This window comes from Python bivittatus, unplaced genomic scaffold (genome assembly GCF_059951505.1).
Source record: "Python bivittatus isolate LINGU-HERP-01145 unplaced genomic scaffold, Pbiv_v1 ctg000010_np1212, whole genome shotgun sequence".
NCBI lineage: Eukaryota > Metazoa > Chordata > Lepidosauria > Squamata > Pythonidae > Python > Python bivittatus.
In genome coordinates this window covers 1,105,070-1,124,641 of record NW_028277029.1, presented here as the reverse complement: position 1 = coordinate 1,124,641, position 19,572 = coordinate 1,105,070, and the positions used below count along the sequence as shown (strand labels likewise).

The following is a 19,572-nucleotide window of genomic DNA, read 5'->3' as shown; positions in this document are numbered from 1 at the left end:
GGCTGACTCTTCTGATCCTGTCATCCACTCTCCCTCCTGCTTCCCTGAATGACTGGGATGGTGCGGGTGGAACCATTTCATTCTGGCCCAAGATGGGACAGAAGAAAATATTTATCAGTATGATTTATATTCCATCTCACTTTACAAATTTCAGCAGGTTGTTGATCTGTTTTGTGTTGTGAACCATCTGGCGCTGATATTTCAACCCCCCTTCTTTCTCTTCTCTGTTTTATCAGGCTAAAAGCCATTCACTATGCACTGAACACCACTCTGCTTGTGATCATCTGGCGCATATTCGTTGCAAGGTCACAAATGGCTCGTAATGTATGGTATTTTGTAGTAAACCTCTGCTACAAGTTTCTTAACTACTTTAGAGCTTCCAGCAGCCTTATGTATTAACTGTGCCCTCCTGGGGATCGTTCACGATGTTCTGGGATAACCTCCATGTCCTAAACCTACTACTGGTGCCTGAGATTCAGCAGGAACAAGATATCTCCTAACTGGTGCAGCATTCAGCAGATGTGACAAGAGGCTTCCTCCGATTCCTACTACTGTTACTACTATTAAACTACTGCTGCAGTGGGCCTTGACTCCCTGTCTCTGTATCCATCACCTCATCCCTATGAAGCTGCTATTTTTCGCTGCGACACCTTCCAGTGCCAGTGCCCAGCTGCAGCATGAAAATTGGCACTGGATATCTTCTACCCAGGAATACCGAGAAACCTAATTTTCAGACACTTCACACCGTATATGAACAGATTTGCATTCCGTATATCCCTAGTGCATTGAACCAACAGGACTAAAGATTGTGTTTTTACAAATAAGGTTCAGGGACCTGTTTCACTCAGACTGAAGATGAACCCAGCATGAAACGCACTGAGCAGCAATGGCTGCTTTTGCGGGTGGGAGCTCCCCTCTCCTCCATTTTTCCATGATGTGATATTTTCAAAGCCTAGAGATTAAATGCAGATTTAAATATGGTCCATCACACAGACTAAAACCGGCTTTAGGGTTGCTCCCTCTTTGCAGGGAACTCTTCAGGGACCTCTTCACTACGGAGGTCCAAACCATTAAGCATCCTCGGTCTACAGCAGTGCCAGGAACTCTTGGGCAGAAGCTGTGCCAGCTTAAGGGGAATATTATGTTGTGGCCTTTTCTGCACCCACAAATAGGACGGTAACCACAGTGGTTGCTCTTTAAAACTATTTAATAGTTTTAAAGAGCAACTATTTAATAAATAGTTTTAAAGAGCAGGTATTTAATAAATAGTTAAAAACTATTTATTTTTCTCCCACTCAAGCTGCAGGGGAAAGTTTCTGGGAAAATGGTAATGTTTACTTACTTATTTAACAGATTTATACAGCCACCCATCTAGCCAGGGAACGCTGACTGGCAAACAGAAATAAAAACACCAACCCAACTGTCCAAGTCCTTTAAAAAGGCACTGGGAGAAGGCCCCTAAAATCACATCATCAACACAATAAACAAAACCACATCCAGACCCAATCTCTGTCAACAGCTCGGCCCCAGTGCCAGAGGGAAGACCAGGTTTCACCGCCTTCCAGAGGGCCAACAGGGGTGGGGCAGTCCATATCTCTTTAGCTTGCAGACACCCTGCTGTTGGAAGGGCTGTCAAGAATGTGATGATCGATCCTCATCTCGGCAGCATCTCCTTGGTGCCTGAGTGCATCCAGATCCTATTTCGTAGCCTCCGGTGGCTTGGAAGTCTGTGCTGAACCTCTTCTCCCTTCTTATACTCCTGTGAATCAGGGAGGTGTCTCTGTGCCTCTTCCAAATTTTATTTGTCTGTTGTGGACATTGCTCCTCTGATTGCTTCGGTAATGGAGCCCGCATATCTTCAAGGTCATCTTCCTTACTCTCAACAAAGTACTTAAAAGAATTAGTGCATAGTCACATCCTGTTCACTTTGTAAAGTGGGCTGATTATTGGATGCATCTAAACTTCAGGATTACCTACAACCTGATTGAGATCATGACTCATTCTTATCTCTACCGTGTGTGTTTTCTGCCAAAGCTGAAGTCATCACTTGTAAAAGCACAGTTGTAAACCTATTGGTGCCTTATAGTCAATATTCCCATAGTAACGGATATTGCATTTGGAAGAAGGGAACCATAAATATCTGTGTATGGAAGAAGTGGTGGCAACCATAAGCTCAGATTGCATATGGTGCCAGAGAAGGAGTTCCCCTGATCGCAGCCAGCCAGCCAGCCAGCCAGCCTTAAACGTTTTGAAGTCCTCTTATTAAAAGAAGGATTTGTTTGATGATTTGATCATCTTCCTACATAAAAGCAAATAAAAGGACATGTGAATTGCCCACTTATAGCTGTTCAGGTATGACACTGTTTTTAATTTATGAAGGTAAAATGTTAAATGGACAGGCTGCCTGGTGACCCTGTTATAAAACCCTCTGGCTAGAAGTTTCTTTTCTTTTGTTATATGCGTGGTGTCTTTTAAAAACAGAATATGCATCTTCTAATCGCCTGGAATTTCAACCTCAGTGTATTCAGCGAGTGCCGTTTCCAGTGGCCACGAGCAGCTAGGCTGAAGTGCTGCTTTGGAGAGTGGAGCTGGAGGCTGAGTCGAGCCATGCCAGCTGCTTGGGCGGTTGAAGAATTGAATTAATTATATTCAGTTAAGAATCTGAGTGGCGAAAGACTGTTTCCTTCCTTTCATTTCTTCTTCAATTAAGAGAAGCTTTGAGGTTTGTCTTTATTTCATCTGTGCAGAAAAATACATTTCATGTCTTATGTATGTGCTTCGTTGGTTATAGAGAGGCCTCTGGTTGTTTTGATCATGTCAAGCTGTGGAAAGTGCTCAGAAAAATGGGAATCCCAGAACATCTCATTACCCTGATGCAAAACGTACGCACAGGTCAGGAAGCCAGAGTGTGGATACAACATGGCAAAACAGATCTGCAAAGGAGTAAGACAAGGCTGTATATTCTCCCCTTATTTATTCAATTTCAGCATCAAGATGGATGGGCTCAGTTATGGTGGTGACAGGTACATCATTAGAAGACCTGAAGTATCAGGTTGGGGACAGATCCTTCTAGTCAAAATGTATCTTTGTGATCACTAAGAGTCAAGCCAAGTTGATGGTACATAATCAATCAAAACGTTTCAATATGCTGAAATTATTTCTGATTTTTTCAGGTGTCACTTTGTGTATTTGTTTTAGATGGTTGCCTATCTCACCAAATATATATATTTAAATTCTGTTCAAATTCTGTTGTTGCAGAGGCATGGCTGGGAACTGCCCTGGTGTAAATAAGCTCTTGCCAAAGTGATAACCTTGAAAAATAAGGGTTTTTCAGAAGTGCGTCTCACTGTGTTTGAAACGGCGTGTTCTTGCCTTCTTTCATTCATGAGATGCCGTAGGATGACCGTGCAATGGCTGCTGCACAGAGGTGTCTGGGTGTATGCGTGCATCCAAGAAAAAATCAAGACTCTTCTTTTTGTACCCCTACAGTGCATGTAACTAAGGACGGACCTTTCATTGCGTGGCGTGGCCCCCATCTTGACTTTTTGGGTCCCACAGATGCCTCGGCAGCTGCATGCAAAACACATAACCTGGATCTCACACAATGACCTCCTGTCTCCTGTTTAGTTCCGATGTAGTAAATTCATTGTATAAAAGCTAACACTGAATTAAGAGGCTGGTGGCCTTTTTGCAGTTGTGGAGAGAACGTGTGGCATGAACAGGAAATGAACAGATTAGAATGTGTGGATTTACGATCTTGAGATGGGTTTGCAACAGCAACAATTAATCCCTCCTGCCCAGTTCTCCAGGAAAGAGGGAGCAATTTAAGGTGTGTACTTACTAATCCAGTTTACAACCACTTGCCTCTTGGTGACGCATCCATTTTGCTTTCTTGGCACCAGACAGAAGGAGCTTGCCATTACCTTTCCCCACCCCCTACTCTAGGCTGGCGCTCTGGGCTTTTTTTGGGGGGGGGTCTGCTTTCCAAATAGCAAGCAGCTGAAATTAGGGTAACAACAATGTGTGTGCCCCCAGAAAGCATAAAGCAGGATGCCCACTGCCCAGTTTCCCCACAAGTGGCAAGGGCGAGGACTGACCGGAAGGTGCGCACACACAGCGACCGTTCTGGGAGGTCAGGAATGGATGATGTCGCCCTCCCTCTCCCCCCACCCATGAAAATTCAGCACCTCTTCTCTGGCTGCCAGTTTAAAGCACCTTCCCCCCCCCTTGGGTCACCTCAAGGACTCCTTCCAGTTGGGGCTGGAAGGCTGACGCCAACCATTCATGGGATTCAAGCAGTAACCTTCTGCGTCCAAGAGCAGGGGGGCGGGGGGGAGAGATTCAGTGGTGCTTAAATGTTATCTTGCCGTTTCTGGGTTGGACATAACATTAAATTTTAAATAGAAACAGTAAAAACTAAGAAAAACTAATATTAAAGGAAGGAAATAAGAAAAAGAAAGGAAAATTAGAAAAAGGAATGTCCAAGGTCAAAAGTACAAAAACACAAAGAAAAAGAATTGACTTCCGACCCTCTTCATAAGTGATATAATAAACAGAATACATCAATCTCTTGCTCTACGTTTACAACATATCTTTCATCATTACTATAAACCCATATTATTTCTAATAATCAAATCTATACAAAATAATTTCATTTTTTCCTGTTTCTCACAGAAAGTCCAAAAAAAGTTTCTAATTAGCATTAAAATTAATATCTTTTCTCAAATCAAAGCCATCAATTTCACCATCTCAGCCAACTCCATCAACTTCACCATTCATTCTTCCATTGTAGGTAATGTCACATCCTTACATCTTTGTATATATAAAAAAAACTACTCCAGTTATATAAAAGAACAAAAATTCCATAAATTTATCAACAAATATATGTTAAACAGTCAAAAATAAATCCATTTCATAATCCAACTTACCATTTTTTTCTAAAAAAATTTTTAAAAAGCAAATGAAATCTCTCCCCCTTTATACACAGATCCTTAAAACCCTGTAATTCAGTCCCGGTCGGAAAAAGATCCCGTTAATAACTACCAAAAATCTCAACGTATATATTAAACATATTCAAATAAGTTCACTTTGTAAACCTTTTGTTTACTTTTAAAGAGCTTGATCTTTAATCCTTTCAAATAGCGTCCCAGGGGTTGATTTTCCATCCTTCTCTCCTTGTCCCCTCCCAGAAACAGCCCCGATAATTTCTCTTTGTCTCTTCCTAGGAACAGCCTCACCGGCTTAACACATTCCTTTTGCAAACCCAAGTTAAAAAGTCTTTCCAAGTCACTCTTCTTTTCCATTATTTGTATGTCCCCTTTGGTCACTGTGACATCAGTTGGTTTCATTTGTAAATCTGTTCTGGCATCCTTTTGCATATCACTCCTATCCTTTGGCATTTTTAAATCCATTTTTGGATCCACAACATCTTTGCTCATACCACCTTCGTAATCCAGCATTTTTTTGAACTCCAAATCCATATTCAAATCAATCTCTACCTCTGTTTCAAATTTAACCATCTTACCCAATCTTTCCTCTATCTTCTTTTCAAGAGACTTCAATTTAGCTCCTCATTCATCAGACATTGATTGGAGTAAACTTAAGTCATTTTAACTTCTAACGGCTGCTCCAAAGGGCCTCTTTTAGCCATTTTTCTTTTCCCCCAAAGCAAGCAACCGTAGGTATTATATAAGTGAAAGTAAGCAGATAGTTCACGCCCTTTGGTGCCTTTCAAGCTGTAATTACAGGCATGTGCTAACAGGAAATATACAAAAAGCTCCAATTACTATCTCCTTTTGTTCTGAAAATCCAGCCAATTAACAGGCAAATCACAGAAGAACAAAAAGGTTTCCCATAGAACAATCAAATCCAATTAATACAGATGAAGTTTCATAAAATTAAACTTTTAACAAATAAATCTTTCCCTTCCACCATAAGTAACTTTTATATCTTTTTTGTATTCTCCTTATCTTCCAGTTTTTTGCAAGTTGTTCAAATTACAATAAAATTCTAATTCTTCTTTTAAACTTACAGTCCCAGAAATAATGAAAAAACACCAAGAGAATTACTTATCTGTTGCAAAGGAAGGTCTCTCTTATGTTAAAACAATAGTTATATTCCAAAGTGTGTTAGAAATGGAGTTTGGCCAGCTCTAGTATCCATATTTAGGCTGCACCACATCTGTGAACAAAGATGGATCCCCGCCTCACAGCTGCTCGCCTGCAAGCTGTTTGCAGAAGCTTCCATTTCTGTGATTAGTTTACGAGGAATGGCTGTCCTGGAAACCGAATGGGTTGATTTCTTGCTTCCTCCTTGATCCGGAGCAAGTTGGGCAGCCAGTGCTTGCTGCCAGCCACGGATCCAGCTGTGCTGGCATCTCCCTTCTCATGGAGAGATGACTAAGCTGCCATTGTCCCCACTGGAAGCCAGTCAGATCTGGAGCGGGCAGTTGTGACAGCGAGAAGACCCTGCTGATATATGAAAAACTAGACGGCAATAGCAAGATAGCCAGATTATTTCTATCTGGGCATGCTCTGTTTTTCTTCCCTTGTCCTCTGCTTTCCCAGTTCTCTGGCACCCATTTCTTCACCTCAGTTTTCCCAGATTTTGCACTGCACTCAGCTGTGTTTTTAAAACGTAGTTCAGGTATTGGTGAAACTGCCCCTTATTGCTCTTGCTGGGTTGAGTATAAGTCTTCTCGAGCTCAGCATTTGGACATTTTTTGGCTAGATGTTTTGTCCTTCCTGGCTGCCTTGACATTGTTAAAGGGGCAAGACCAGCAGGAATAGCTTCTGGCTCCTTAGAGTCTACTACTAGTTGTTTCTGAAGGAGGTTGTCTAGAGCCATACAACTGTGGCAACTATTTGCTGATGACAACTGCTTCTGATTGCCCCAACTGTTTGGGGCAAGGCACTCCAGGGGCTGAGGTGGCTGTGGGAGCCCCAGGCGACCACTTCCACCTGTGTCCTTGTTTCTCTGGTCATGTTCTAGCCCAAGCGGTGCTCAGTCATGGCGCTCTGAGCGTCCTTCTTAAATGCACGGTCTTTATTACTTTGGGGAGGAGGCAGGGAAAGGCTTTTATTTATTTTTATTGGTTAGGAAATTTTGTCCATGAGGAAACTGCCAGAAGCTGTTGTAGCAAACCTGCTTCTTCTGGTGGCTTGGCATTATTTATATTTTATTTTATTGATCAAATTTATATCATTTATATTTATGCTATTTCATGAAATCATGTCATTAGCATGTATCAATAAAAACTTTGGGAGTGCAAAAGAAGGAAGAAAATATTCCATAGGAGACAGAGGGGAACATCATTATTATGCAAACTTAAAACGGGGGCATCTCTGTTTCACTTCAGTGTAACCTGCCTCTTCTGGAGTGCCATTTTTTGGCCTCTGGCTGTAAATTAATACAGCTGATGTTCTTGAATGTATCCCTGAGTTCAACATCACCCAGGCACAAAACATGGATTGAATGCGCACAAATCCGCACATCAGCAACTGGCAATCCCCGTGGAGGCGCTTCTTTGAGGCTACTTAAAAGCCAAAACTCAGCTAGCCATTCAAAGCCAGCATAGCCGTAAGTCTTTCTGAAAAGACACTACTTTGGTTTCTGAAGCTTAGCCGTGCCAAATAGTCAAGCGTCCACTTGTGCGTGCGTGTGTCCCTTGGACGTGGTGCTTAAGGAGTGCAAGAAGTCTTGCTTCATTTAAGGACATTTTGGAGCTCGGCATCCGCGAGGCACACAAACTCACACAGCAGCAGATTAGCCGCATTGGAATGTGCAGCCCCCGAGCACCTGTGTGAACCACAGCCGTATGCAGCCACGCATATGCCCACACCTTGCCTGCTTTCCTTTGTGGGCCACGTATCTGCACACGCACCCATAAACATTCCAATTTCCCCCCAGAAAATGATATTTAGGAAACAGTTTTCCGGATAATAGATTAAAATCCCGAGTTTTCCTTTCGGTCTCACCAGAAGAGATTGCCGAGGGTTGCATCAAGGAGCCTGGCAGGTTATAAAAACGCCGCCTCCAGGGCAGCCATTTTGGACCAAGGCACCTCAAGTGGGCTCGCCTGCAGGAATTTGTGGCCCCTTCACCACGGCGCTGCTGCCGTAGCTGCCCAGATCACATGATCATCGTGGGCGTATCCTCGACTTCTTTCCCACCCCCCTCTGTCCCCTGTGCCCAATCGGCTGGCGGCAAGGCCTGACAGGCGAGCAGCGATTGGCTGCTTTGGAACTGAGGCAGAAATTTGAAATCTCTTAATGGCAGTTGGCGGTGAGGGAAGGAGGAGGGAGCGACTCAGAGGCCTGCAGGCTGGGGGGCCTGGGGGGGCGCCGGAGGTCGACGGGTGAGGAGGGGCCCTTGGGGACAGGCCGGAATGGGGGGCGGGGGGCAGCTTTCCTCATAGAGCATGGCTCCTTGGTTCCCCCTCCCCCCAGCAAAGTGGTGGGCCGAGGGGGAGGGGGAGGATTCAGTGGGGCTCTCCTGAGGGGAAGGCAAATGGCGCAAGCCTATATTATATATGATATGTGGAAAGGGGGGAGGGAGGTAGGGAGGGAGACTTCTATCACTCCCGCCAGCTCCCCACAAGCACAGTCAGTGGGAAGCCGACAGCAAGTCACAACTCGCTCCGGCTCCCACTGCTTCTTGGCCCTGGGTCGTTCGGTTTCTCTGTTTGGGTAAGGAAATATCAGTGAAACGACGACCCGGCAGGTCCCGGGTGGCCCAGCTCAAAGCGGAGGTTCTGGTTCTGAAGCTGCATGGCGCCCCGTTGCCATCTACAAGGGCAACCCTAGACTCGAAGGCGTCTGGACAGAGCGAGCCTTCGGGGAACCTCCTGGTTACATATTTTCGTTTCTTCTCTCAAGAGGCAAATCAGCTATGAACTGCCACGCTGTACATTTTTGGCTGCAGAAATCTCCACCCGAGGCCGCGATGAAACCTTGGCCAAATTTAAGCAGGGGATTTTGGACCAAGACATCCAGTTTGACAGAACCAGAGATTCCCATCCCTGTTATTCTGAAAATTCCCCCTCCTCCCAGACACACACACACACACTCAACATTTTACACGTCCCACACAGGAGACTTTTCTCCCTGTCTCTAGATAGTAGGGTGGCAACAGGCAAATACACAAAAATCACACTTGTGTATGCTGTGTTACAGAAGTTGAAGCCAGATCACGTGTACTGCTGAAGTGCCCATTATACACTCAGTGGCAGATGGATCATGAGGCTCTGATGATCTGTTTCTGCTCTGCTTCCACGGGATCAATTTCCAGGAACCTCCGAGAAAATTGCAACTTTTTACTCAGTAGCCAGAGTTTATAGATGTCAATGGGGGGCTTCTTTACAAAATTAATAGTTTCAGGTCTGTTCTGTAAGTTTTTATCTTTATTTCACCCACATACACACAGACAGACATCTATTTTGCCGCATTTGACGTGTGCTTATGAGTGATCTTGAAGTGTAAAGCTGAACTGATCTCATTATTGCTTTCGGGGACCACGCCTGTGTTCATCCCCCAAAGGACATCGCTTGTCAGTGTTCTTATCTTGTAAGGCCTCAGTAGTGTGGCAAGACTCAGTTGTTTTGCAAATAGCCCTCTTTAGGATTATGGACAACTGCAGGTACCTTAAAATCATGATGTAACCTTGAAGAGACTAGCTGATGAAAGCTTGTGCCACAACTAATTGGCTCATCCCAAAAGCTTTTTTTTTTCCCCTTGAAACACCCGCTATATAGACGAGGATCTGGAAACTGAACTGTGGAGAGCACACTGCAGATTCTCTGTCATTCTGGCAAGACACAATACTATAGGCTTTAAAAGATCCACTTACATCTGGTAAGTAAGGGCTGTGTTTTGTTTTGTTCCTCCACCTCCCTCAAGCTCTCAGGGCAGAGAGATACAGATGCTGCATAATGCCCACCCCCTGTATGGTCTTACATGACTTCTACTCCAAGCCGGGGGGGGGGGGAGGGATTTCTTTATTTTTACATAGTGCATATTGTGTGTAGTATTTTCAGTTACATTGACCACCAGAGGCAGGCGGACTGATTTCATCCTATTTCGGACTTGTCAGACTAAGATAGTTTTGTATCCCAACACACCCAACTTTTCTACCACATGGTGAGACCCAAATGGTTTCATCGCTCTGTGATGTACTCTCCTGAATGGGAGAAAATCAGATTGTCCCCTCTCTCTGTAGGGAATGTATCTATGAAGCGGGAGCTGGTGTGATGGCATGTAGCAGAGAGCCATGTTCTCAGGAAGGAGGGGGCGCATTCCGGGAGGGAAGGGGGGAGACAAGAGGCAACACAGTCCAGAGCAGGAGCATGGGAGAGGAAGCGACTTAGGATAGTCACTCCCTAGAATCTCCCAGGGTATGACCATTAGGTTAGCATAGTACAGATTTACTCTGGCAAAATTCTGCCTATATAGCGCAAGCAATCAAAGAAGGAAACTTGGCTGGATTGTTTCCCTGTTGTTCTTGGCTGGGGCTGACACACTCCTTCTTTCTTTTTTACTGGCATTAAAAACTTTGGCAACTCAAAAATATAAAAAGAAAAAAACCTCAGGAGTCAAACTACCCATTCAAGAGGATAAATTAAAATTATTTGCCAATAATAGTTGTACTTCTTATTGCCCAACCTAAAGGCTCTTTAATACCATTCAATACACATGCCTGCTGACATAGATTTTGGCACAGAAAGAGAATCAAGGTGTGTACCAAGGCTGGTGTACAAACATTAAAATACAAACACCAGGGCATACAATCCCTGGTGCCCAAGGACCAAACAACCACCCCATTCATAGAAAAGTGCATCAACAGCAGTAGAGCCCATCTCTGACCCCCCCCAACCCAAACGCCTGGTATATTGCTATATATCAGAGGGCACAGACCTTCCCACTTTCTGGAAGCAATGCTGTGGGTAACTAGGCTGGCCTTTGTTTACTATTCACCTGGGAACATTTTGTGTTGTGATCTGGCTCTGGGGATCATTCCCTGGGGATCATTCCCTTCAGTCTGTGCTCATGGACAGACAACTTCCTTGTGATGATGAGTTTCACTAAAGGGAGAAGGGCTTATTAAGATGGTCCACCCCAAACATCTGATTGATCCAGCAGGTTTCCTGGCAGCACTTGCCGAGCTTCCCAGTGATCTGGAGAGCACTTCTCTCGGGTGCCTTCTTGACCATTGGAAGACAGAGGCAATGAGGGGCTCAACAAGATCACCTTGAGCGGCCTCTCCCTGCCTGCCAAACCCAGGTGAAGGTCCCGCTGAAGCAATGCTGGTGGAAAACAAGAAGGAAAGGTGACCGGACATGAGAAAGAGCTCAGTCCAAGCCTCCTCAGGGATGATGAAGGTAGCAAAGTACAGTGGTACCTCGGGATACGAACTTAATCTGTTCCGTGACTCTGGGCGTATCCCGAGTTGGTCGTAACCCGAAGGAAATTTCCCCATAGGATTCAATGTAAATCCGGTTAATCCGTTCCGCCCTCCGCCCGAATTTGGTCGCAACCCGAGGCAATTTCCCATAAGGTTCAATGTAATTACTGTTAATCCGTTCTGGCGTCCACGGACCACGCGTCGGGCGCGAAAACGGCCAGGCGCGGCACGAAAATGGCGCAGTGCAGCGCGAAAACGGCCCGGTGCGAAAACGGCGCGGTGTGGTGCGAAAACGGCTGCGGACCACACGGCAGGGCTGGAAAAACAGCCGCGGACCACGTGGCACGGGCGGAAAAATGGCTGCGGACCACGTGGCATGGGCAGAAAATGGCCGCGGACCATGTGGCACGGGCGGAAAATGGCCACGGACCACGTGGCACGGTGGAAAATGGCCGCCGATCCGGTTCGTACCCCGAGGCGGAGTTCGCAAACCGAGGTAAATTTTTGGGGCCGGAGCTGGTCGTAACCCGAAAAATTTGCAAGCAGAGGCGTTCGTATCCCGAGGTACCACTGTACAGGTACTTCTCTGCCCTTCTTGCATCCCTAGATCGCTGGCCAGCCATTTAAGTCTCCCAGATCCTTCTGGGGAAAGATGGCCTGGAGATCCAGTCAATATAAGTTGCTATCATCTGAAGGAGCGTTTCATGGACAAAATTGCTCTCATTTGCTCTGAATTGGAATCCAGATGGAGAGAATCTTCTGAGATGACCAATGTGACGTCTTATGGTACTATCTGGGGGGGCAGGGAGGGGAGGGTTGAACCTGTGCATGCTGAGAAAGTTGACAGAGTCTTCTGAGATCTTAACTCCATCACTTGTGGATTAGACTCCTGCCCCATCTGGCAACTCGAAACAGTCAGGGGAGGGGCCGGGACTTCAATCTGGGCTGTCAGATCGAATCAGCCCTTCTTTGAGAAGCCAGAGATGCCAGAGGTCCTTAAAGCAACACTGGTTCTCCTTCTCCTTGCGAGGCCAAGCCTGGATCCAACAACATTGGGCAACGATCATGTCATCTCTATCCTTCCCTTATTGAGGGAGTGGAGGATACAATTATCTGGACCCGTGGCAGGCTGGGTTCAGACCTGGGCATGGGACGGACTCACGCTGGCTGCTCTCATGAATGGCTTTGGTGGTGCTTGGCCAGAGGTGGTGTGACCATCCTCATCCTCCTAGACCTCTTGGTGATTTTTGATACTGTTGACCAAAGGATGCTTCTGAACTACCTGCGAAGGTTGGGAGTCGGAGGTATAGTGCTGCCATCATATAGATATTACCTGAGCAGGTGGTTCCAGCGGATGTTTGAGAGAGATCAATCCCCTGAGCGTATTCTGATGCAGTGCCACAGGGCTGAGTCCTTTCCCCTATCCTTTACAACGTATACATGAAACCATTGGGCAGTCATCCACCATTTCAGGATGAACTATCCTTATCTCAAATGTTATTCTGAAACATCCGCTTTATATATTGAAGTGGAGGAACTATTTTATCCCCAACCTGGTCCTTCAGATCTTCCAATGGTGCACTCATTGCCCCTGTAACTGACTCCATTGATCTTGAAAAAGAGATCATCCCCTTTTTCCCTTTCCTCCCATTTTCCCCTACATTATAGAACTCTTGAGGGACACTGATTTAACCATAAGACATCATGGGAAATGTCAGTTAAAGTCCTCTTTTTCTAGGGACTGCCACCATTTTAGTATTTGCACTGTACACCTTGCAACTCAGGGCCGTGTTGCTCTGCTGTCGAGGCTGGGAGGAAGGGGCTTCTGCAGAAGGACAACTGAAATTCTTTTTGGTTTATAATTTCATCCAAGCCAGATAATGTTATCAGTTTTCTCATTTGAGATGTGTTCCTCAAGTCCCTAAAATTTTCTTCCAAGTTTAATTCAGGAGAACATATCTATCCCATCCAACTGTTATTGAATTCAAATCTCAGAGTACACAAACTCTATGCTGAATAAGGAAGTCAAGTTATGTATGGTAATTAGCTTCTTCTCTATTTCCCAGGCTGGAAAGGGGATTTTACAGACGATAAAATGCAACCAAGATGCAGTAGCAGATATTATCCCAGTAGACCTTGCTATCAACTTAACCATCACTGCTGGGTGGTACACTGCAGTTCACAGGTAGGGCTTCTTTGCTGATCAAGAGGTACACCGTTGAACTAGAATGATTTTCCTAGATCGCAGGTCATCAGGAGCTGCCAACGTTGCAGTTCCCCATATCGTCATCCAGGTCTTTAAAGTCTTATGACAGGCCAACAGTGACATCTGCCTCCTGCGGGCAGTGGGGCATTCACAGGCTCCATATGTTGGCTTCTGCCCATGGCCTTGTGAGAGAAGCCAGACACCCATCATCTTTGGTCCTGGGGTTTCTCTCGTGGGGACGGGCAAATGCTGTCATTTTCCACAACTTTGTGGGGAGCACCTGAACAGTGTCAAGGTGCCTCTGAATTTTATCCAGAATGAAAACGCAACTGTTTCCCCTCTGAACAGCGGGATACTTTGTGAGCTCCCCAGGAATTGGACAATCGGTGATGAGATCTTGGGACAAGCAATGCCGGATTGAGGAAATGGACAGCCATCTACGGCCTCTCCTTCGCTGAGAATTCAGTGTCCAAAAGAAGGTCAAGAAAATAGTCAATCAACTGGAACTCCTCAGTAGCCATCTGACCATTTTTCACTTGACTTACGATATGAGCAAGCAGGGATGCCCAGGGCCCACAGTCCTGCTCTGGTGGATGGGGATCAGCTGGACTAATGAGGAATTTTCCTCCAAAGCAAAATTTATTATTCAGAAGTCATTTCATATAATGTTCAGTGCAACATCAAGAATGCAATGGTCCTCCCACCCATCTTTGATATTATTCTTTCCGCTTGATTCCAGTTATTCTGCTTTGATGTCCATCAGCTGATTTGGTCAGAATACATACAATTTACTGCTTAGGAACTAAGACATTTCTGCTGAATGAAGACATGGCTGGAATTCCTGCAGCCAAACAGCATATCAGGAAGTAAGGCATAAACAATCCTTTGTGTTAACTTTCAGGACGCTTTCAGGGAATGAACTTGTGTTTGGTCACTACAAAGGAGGGGTGTGAAATACCTTTGGGCTGAAAGCCACACATAGGTTGCAGTAACGTGTTGGGGTCTTTCCTCCAAAAGAACTGCAGTCCAGGACAAAGAAGCAGGCAGAGCCAGGAAAAAAGCTGAATTTGATTGATAGCTACGTGTAATTAAAAGTAAATTAATTGACAGCTCTTTGGGTGCTTCTCTTCTCTGTGTTTAAGCATTTCCCCTTCCTATCACTTGAAGCAGGAAACACGGAGAGGGTTTGCACCCAAGACTGCCCTGGATCCTTCTCTGTTGTAGAGATAAAGTAGACCTGAATTGCAGTGCTTAGAATAACAATCCCAAGAAATATTGTTACAAGGTTCCATCAGATTAGGACACGTGGTGGTTAGGTTGTCCAGCTACGTATCATGTCTGATTCTTAGGTAATGACATAGGTGTGATTTCCATTCCCGTGAGATTCAGTCTTGCAACATTTGGAGTGGGAAGCGGTGGGTGGAAACTGAAATTGATATTTGGAACTGGACTGCTCCAACCTCCCATGTAGGTTGGATGAGGAAACCCGTAAGAGGAGTCTTTAAGATCTGGGACACCAAGGCTGACTCTTCTGATCCTGTCATCCACTCTCCCTCCTGCTTCCCTGAATGACTGGGATGGTGCGGGTGGAACCATTTCATTCTGGCCCAAGATGGGACAGAAGAAAATATTTATCAGTATGATTTATATTCCATCTCACTTTACAAATTTCAGCAGGTTGTTGATCTGTTTTGTGTTGTGAACCATCTGGCGCTGATATTTCAGCCCCCCTTCTTTCTCTTCTCTGTTTTATCAGGCTAAAAGCCATTCACTATGCACTGAACACCATTCTGCTTGTGATCATCTGGCGCATATTCGTTGCAAGGTCACAAATGGCTCGTAATGTATGGTATTTTGTAGTAAACCTCTGCTACAAGTTTCTTAACTACTTTAGAGCTTCCAGCAGCCTTATGTATTAACTGTGCCCTCCTGGGGATCGTTCACGATGTTCTGGGATAACCTCCATGTCCTAAACCTACTACTGGTGCCTGAGATTCAGCAGGAACAAGATATCTCCTAACTGGTGCAGCATTCAGCAGATGTGACAAGAGGCTTCCTCCGATTCCTACTACTGTTACTACTATTAAACTACTGCTGCAGTGGGCCTTGACTCCCTGTCTCTGTATCCATCACCTCATCCCTATGAAGCTGCTATTTTTCGCTGCGACACCTTCCAGTGCCAGTGCCCAGCTGCAGCATGAAAATTGGCACTGGATATCTTCTACCCAGGAATACCGAGAAACCTAATTTTCAGACACTTCACACCGTATATGAACAGATTTGCATTCCGTATATCCCTAGTGCATTGAACCAACAGGACTAAAGATTGTGTTTTTACAAATAAGGTTCAGGGACCTGTTTCACTCAGACTGAAGATGAACCCAGCATGAAACGCACTGAGCAGCAATGGCTGCTTTTGCGGGTGGGAGCTCCCCTCTCCTCCATTTTTCCATGATGTGATATTTTCAAAGCCTAGAGATTAAATGCAGATTTAAATATGGTCCATCACACAGACTAAAACCGGCTTTAGGGTTGCTCCCTCTTTGCAGGGAACTCTTCAGGGACCTCTTCACTACGGAGGTCCAAACCATTAAGCATCCTCGGTCTACAGCAGTGCCAGGAACTCTTGGGCAGAAGCTGTGCCAGCTTAAGGGGAATATTATGTTGTGGCCTTTTCTGTACCCACAATCAGGACAGTAACTACAGTGGTTGCTCTTTAAAACTATTTAATAGTTTTAAAGAGCAACTATTTAATAAATAGTTTTAAAGAGCAGGTACAGTGGTACCTCGGGATATGAACGCCTCTACTAAAGAACTTTTCGGGTTACGACCAGCTCCGGCCGCAAAAATTTACCTTGATGTGCGAACTCCGCCTTGGGGTATGGTCATTTTTCCACCCTGACACGTGGTCTGCGGCCGTTTTCCCGCCACGCGGCGCCACGCCCGGCCATTCTCCTGTCCCTGACGCGTGGTCCGCGGACGCCAGAATGGATTAACAGTAATTACATTGAACCTTATGGGAAAATTTGCTTCCGTGTGCGACCAAATTCAGAGAGTGGAACGGATTAATCGGATTTACATTAAACCCATGGGGAAATTTGCGTCGGGTTACGACCAACTTGGGATACGCCCAGAGTCACGGAACGCATTAAGTTCGTATCCCGAGGTACCACTGTATTTAATAAATAGTTAAAAACTTTTTTTTTTTCCCCCACTCAAGCTGCAGGGGAAAGTTTCTGGGAAAATGGTAATGTTTACTTACTTATTTAACAGATTTATACAGCCACCCATCTAGCCAGGGAACGCTGACTGGCAAACAGAAATAAAAACACCAACCCAACTGTCCAAGTCCTTTAAAAAGGCACTGGGAGAAGGCCCCTAAAATCACATCATCAACACAATAAACAAAACCACATCCAGACCCAATCTCTGTCAACAGCTCGGCCCCAGTGCCAGAGGGAAGACCAGGTTTCACCGCCTTCCAGAGGGCCAACGGGTGGGGCAGTCCATATCTCTTTAGCTTGCAGACACCCTGCTGTTGGAAGGGCTGTCAAGAATGTGATGACCGATCCTCATCTCGGCAGCATCTCCTTGGTGCCTGAGTGCATCCAGATCCTATTTCGTAGCCTCCGGTGGCTTGGAAGTCTGTGCTGAACCTCTTCTCCCTTCTTATACTCCTGTGAATCAGGGAGGTGTCTCTGTGCCTCTTCCAAATTTTATTTGTCTGTTGTGGACATTGCTCCTCTGATTGCTTCGGTAATGGAGCCCACATATCTTCAAGGTCATCTTCCTTACTCTCAACAAAGTACTTAAAAGAATTAGTGCATAGTCACATCCTGTTCACTTTGTAAAGTGGGCTGATTATTGGATGCATCTAAACTTCAGGATTACCTACAACCTGATTGAGATCATGACTCATTCTTATCTCTACCGTGTGTGTTTTCTGCCAAAGCTGAAGTCATCACTTGTAAAAGCACAGTTGTAAACCTATTGGTGCCTTATAGTCAATATTCCCATAGTAACGGATATTGCATTTGGAAGAAGGGAACCATAAATATCTGTGTATGGAAGAAGTGGTGGCAACCATAAGCTCAGATTGCATATGGTGCCAGAGAAGGAGTTCCCCTGATCGCAGCCAGCCAGCCAGCCAGCCAGCCAGCCTTAAACGTTTTGAAGTCCTCTTATTAAAAGAAGGATTTGTTTGATGATTTGATCATCTTCCTACATAAAAGCAAATAAAAGGACATGTGAATTGCCCACTTATAGCTGTTCAGGTATGACACTGTTTTTAATTTATGAAGGTAAAATGTTAAATGGACAGGCTGCCTGGTGACCCTGTTATAAAACCCTCTGGCTAGAAGTTTCTTTTCTTTTGTTATATGCGTGGTGTCTTTTAAAAACAGAATATGCATCTTCTAATCGCCTGGAATTTCAACCTCAGTGTATTCAGCGAGTGCCGTTTCCAGTGGCCACGAGCAGCTAGGCTGAAGTGCTGCTTTGGAGAGTGGAGCTGGAGGCTGAGTCGAGCCATGCCAGCTGCTTGGGCGGTTGAAGAATTGAATTAATTATATTCAGTTAAGAATCTGAGTGGCGAAAGACTGTTTCCTTCCTTTCATTTCTTCTTCAATTAAGAGAAGCTTTGAGGTTTGTCTTTATTTCATCTGTGCAGAAAAATACATTTCATGTCTTATGTATGTGCTTCGTTGGTTATAGAGAGGCCTCTGGTTGTTTTGATCATGTCAAGCTGTGGAAAGTGCTCAGAAAAATGGGAATCCCAGAACATCTCATTACCCTGATGCAAAACGTACGCACAGGTCAGGAAGCCAGAGTGTGGATACAACATGGCAAAACAGATCTGCAAAGGAGTAAGACAAGGCTGTATATTCTCCCCTTATTTATTCAATTTCAGCATCAAGATGGATGGGCTCAGTTATGGTGGTGACAGGTACATCATTAGAAGACCTGAAGTATCAGGTTGGGGACAGATCCTTCTAGTCAAAATGTATCTTTGTGATCACTAAGAGTCAAGCCAAGTTGATGGTACATAATCAATCAAAACGTTTCAATATGCTGAAATTATTTCTGATTTTTTCAGGTGTCACTTTGTGTATTTGTTTTAGATGGTTGCCTATCTCACCAAATATATATATTTAAATTCTGTTCAAATTCTGTTGTTGCAGAGGCATGGCTGGGAACTGCCCTGGTGTAAATGAGCTCTTGCCAAAGTGATAACCTTGAAAAATAAGGGTTTTTCAGAAGTGCGTCTCACTGTGTTTGAAACGGTGTGTTCTTGCCTTCTTTCATTCATGAGATGCCGTAGGATGACCGTGCAATGGCTGCTGCACAGAGGTGTCTGAGTGTATGCGTGCATCCAAGAAAAAATCAAGACTCTTCTTTTTGTACCCCTACAGTGCATGTTACTAAGGACGGACCTTTCATTGCATGGCGTGGCCCCCATCTTGACTTTTTGGGTCCCCACAGATGCCTCGGCAGCTGCATGCAAAACACATAACCTGGATCTCACACAATGACCTCCTGTCTCCTGTTTAGTTCCGATGTAGTAAATTCATTGTATAAAAGCTAACACTGAATTAAGAGGCTGGTGGCCTTTTTGCAGTTGTGGAGAGAACGTGTGGCATGAACAGGAAATGAAGAGATTAGAATGTGTGGATTTATGATCTTGAGATGGGTTTGCAACAGCAACAATTAATCCCTCCTGCCCAGTTCTCCAGGAAAGAGGGAGCAATTTAAGGTGTGTACTTACTAATCCAGTTTACAACCACTTGCCTCTTGGTGACGCATCCATTTTGCTTTCTTGGCACCAGACAGAAGGAGCTTGCCATTACCTTTCCCCACCCCCTACTCTAGGCTGGCGCTCTGGGCTTTTTTGGGGGGGGGGTCTGCTTTCCAAATAGCAAGCAGCTGAAATTAGGGTAACAACAATGTGTGTGCCCCCAGAAAGCATAAAG

At 45.0% G+C, this 19,572-nt stretch overlaps 1 protein-coding gene and 1 long non-coding RNA gene across 3 annotated transcripts in view; both read left to right on the top strand.

Moving 5' to 3' along the window:
• Positions 1-3,933, top strand: part of LOC103048366 (fatty acyl-CoA reductase 1-like) — a 58,306-nt gene extending 54,373 nt beyond the window's left edge. For both annotated transcript variants that reach the window (XM_088145612.1, XM_088145561.1), the window contains exon 12: positions 237-3,933. In XM_088145612.1, the coding sequence (XP_088001738.1) occupies positions 237-399 (163 nt within the window). In that variant the 3' untranslated portion in view covers positions 400-3,933. The remainder of the gene's footprint in view (positions 1-236) is intronic.
• A 4,362-nt stretch (positions 3,934-8,295) lies between these two features.
• LOC112543151 (uncharacterized) lies at positions 8,296-16,202 on the top strand. The gene is made up of 5 exons (XR_015793512.1): positions 8,296-8,356; positions 9,752-9,851; positions 13,464-13,582; positions 14,343-14,469; positions 15,360-16,202. It is a non-coding gene; the product is annotated as an uncharacterized LOC112543151 (long non-coding RNA).
• Positions 16,203-19,572: the final 3,370 nt, after the last annotated feature.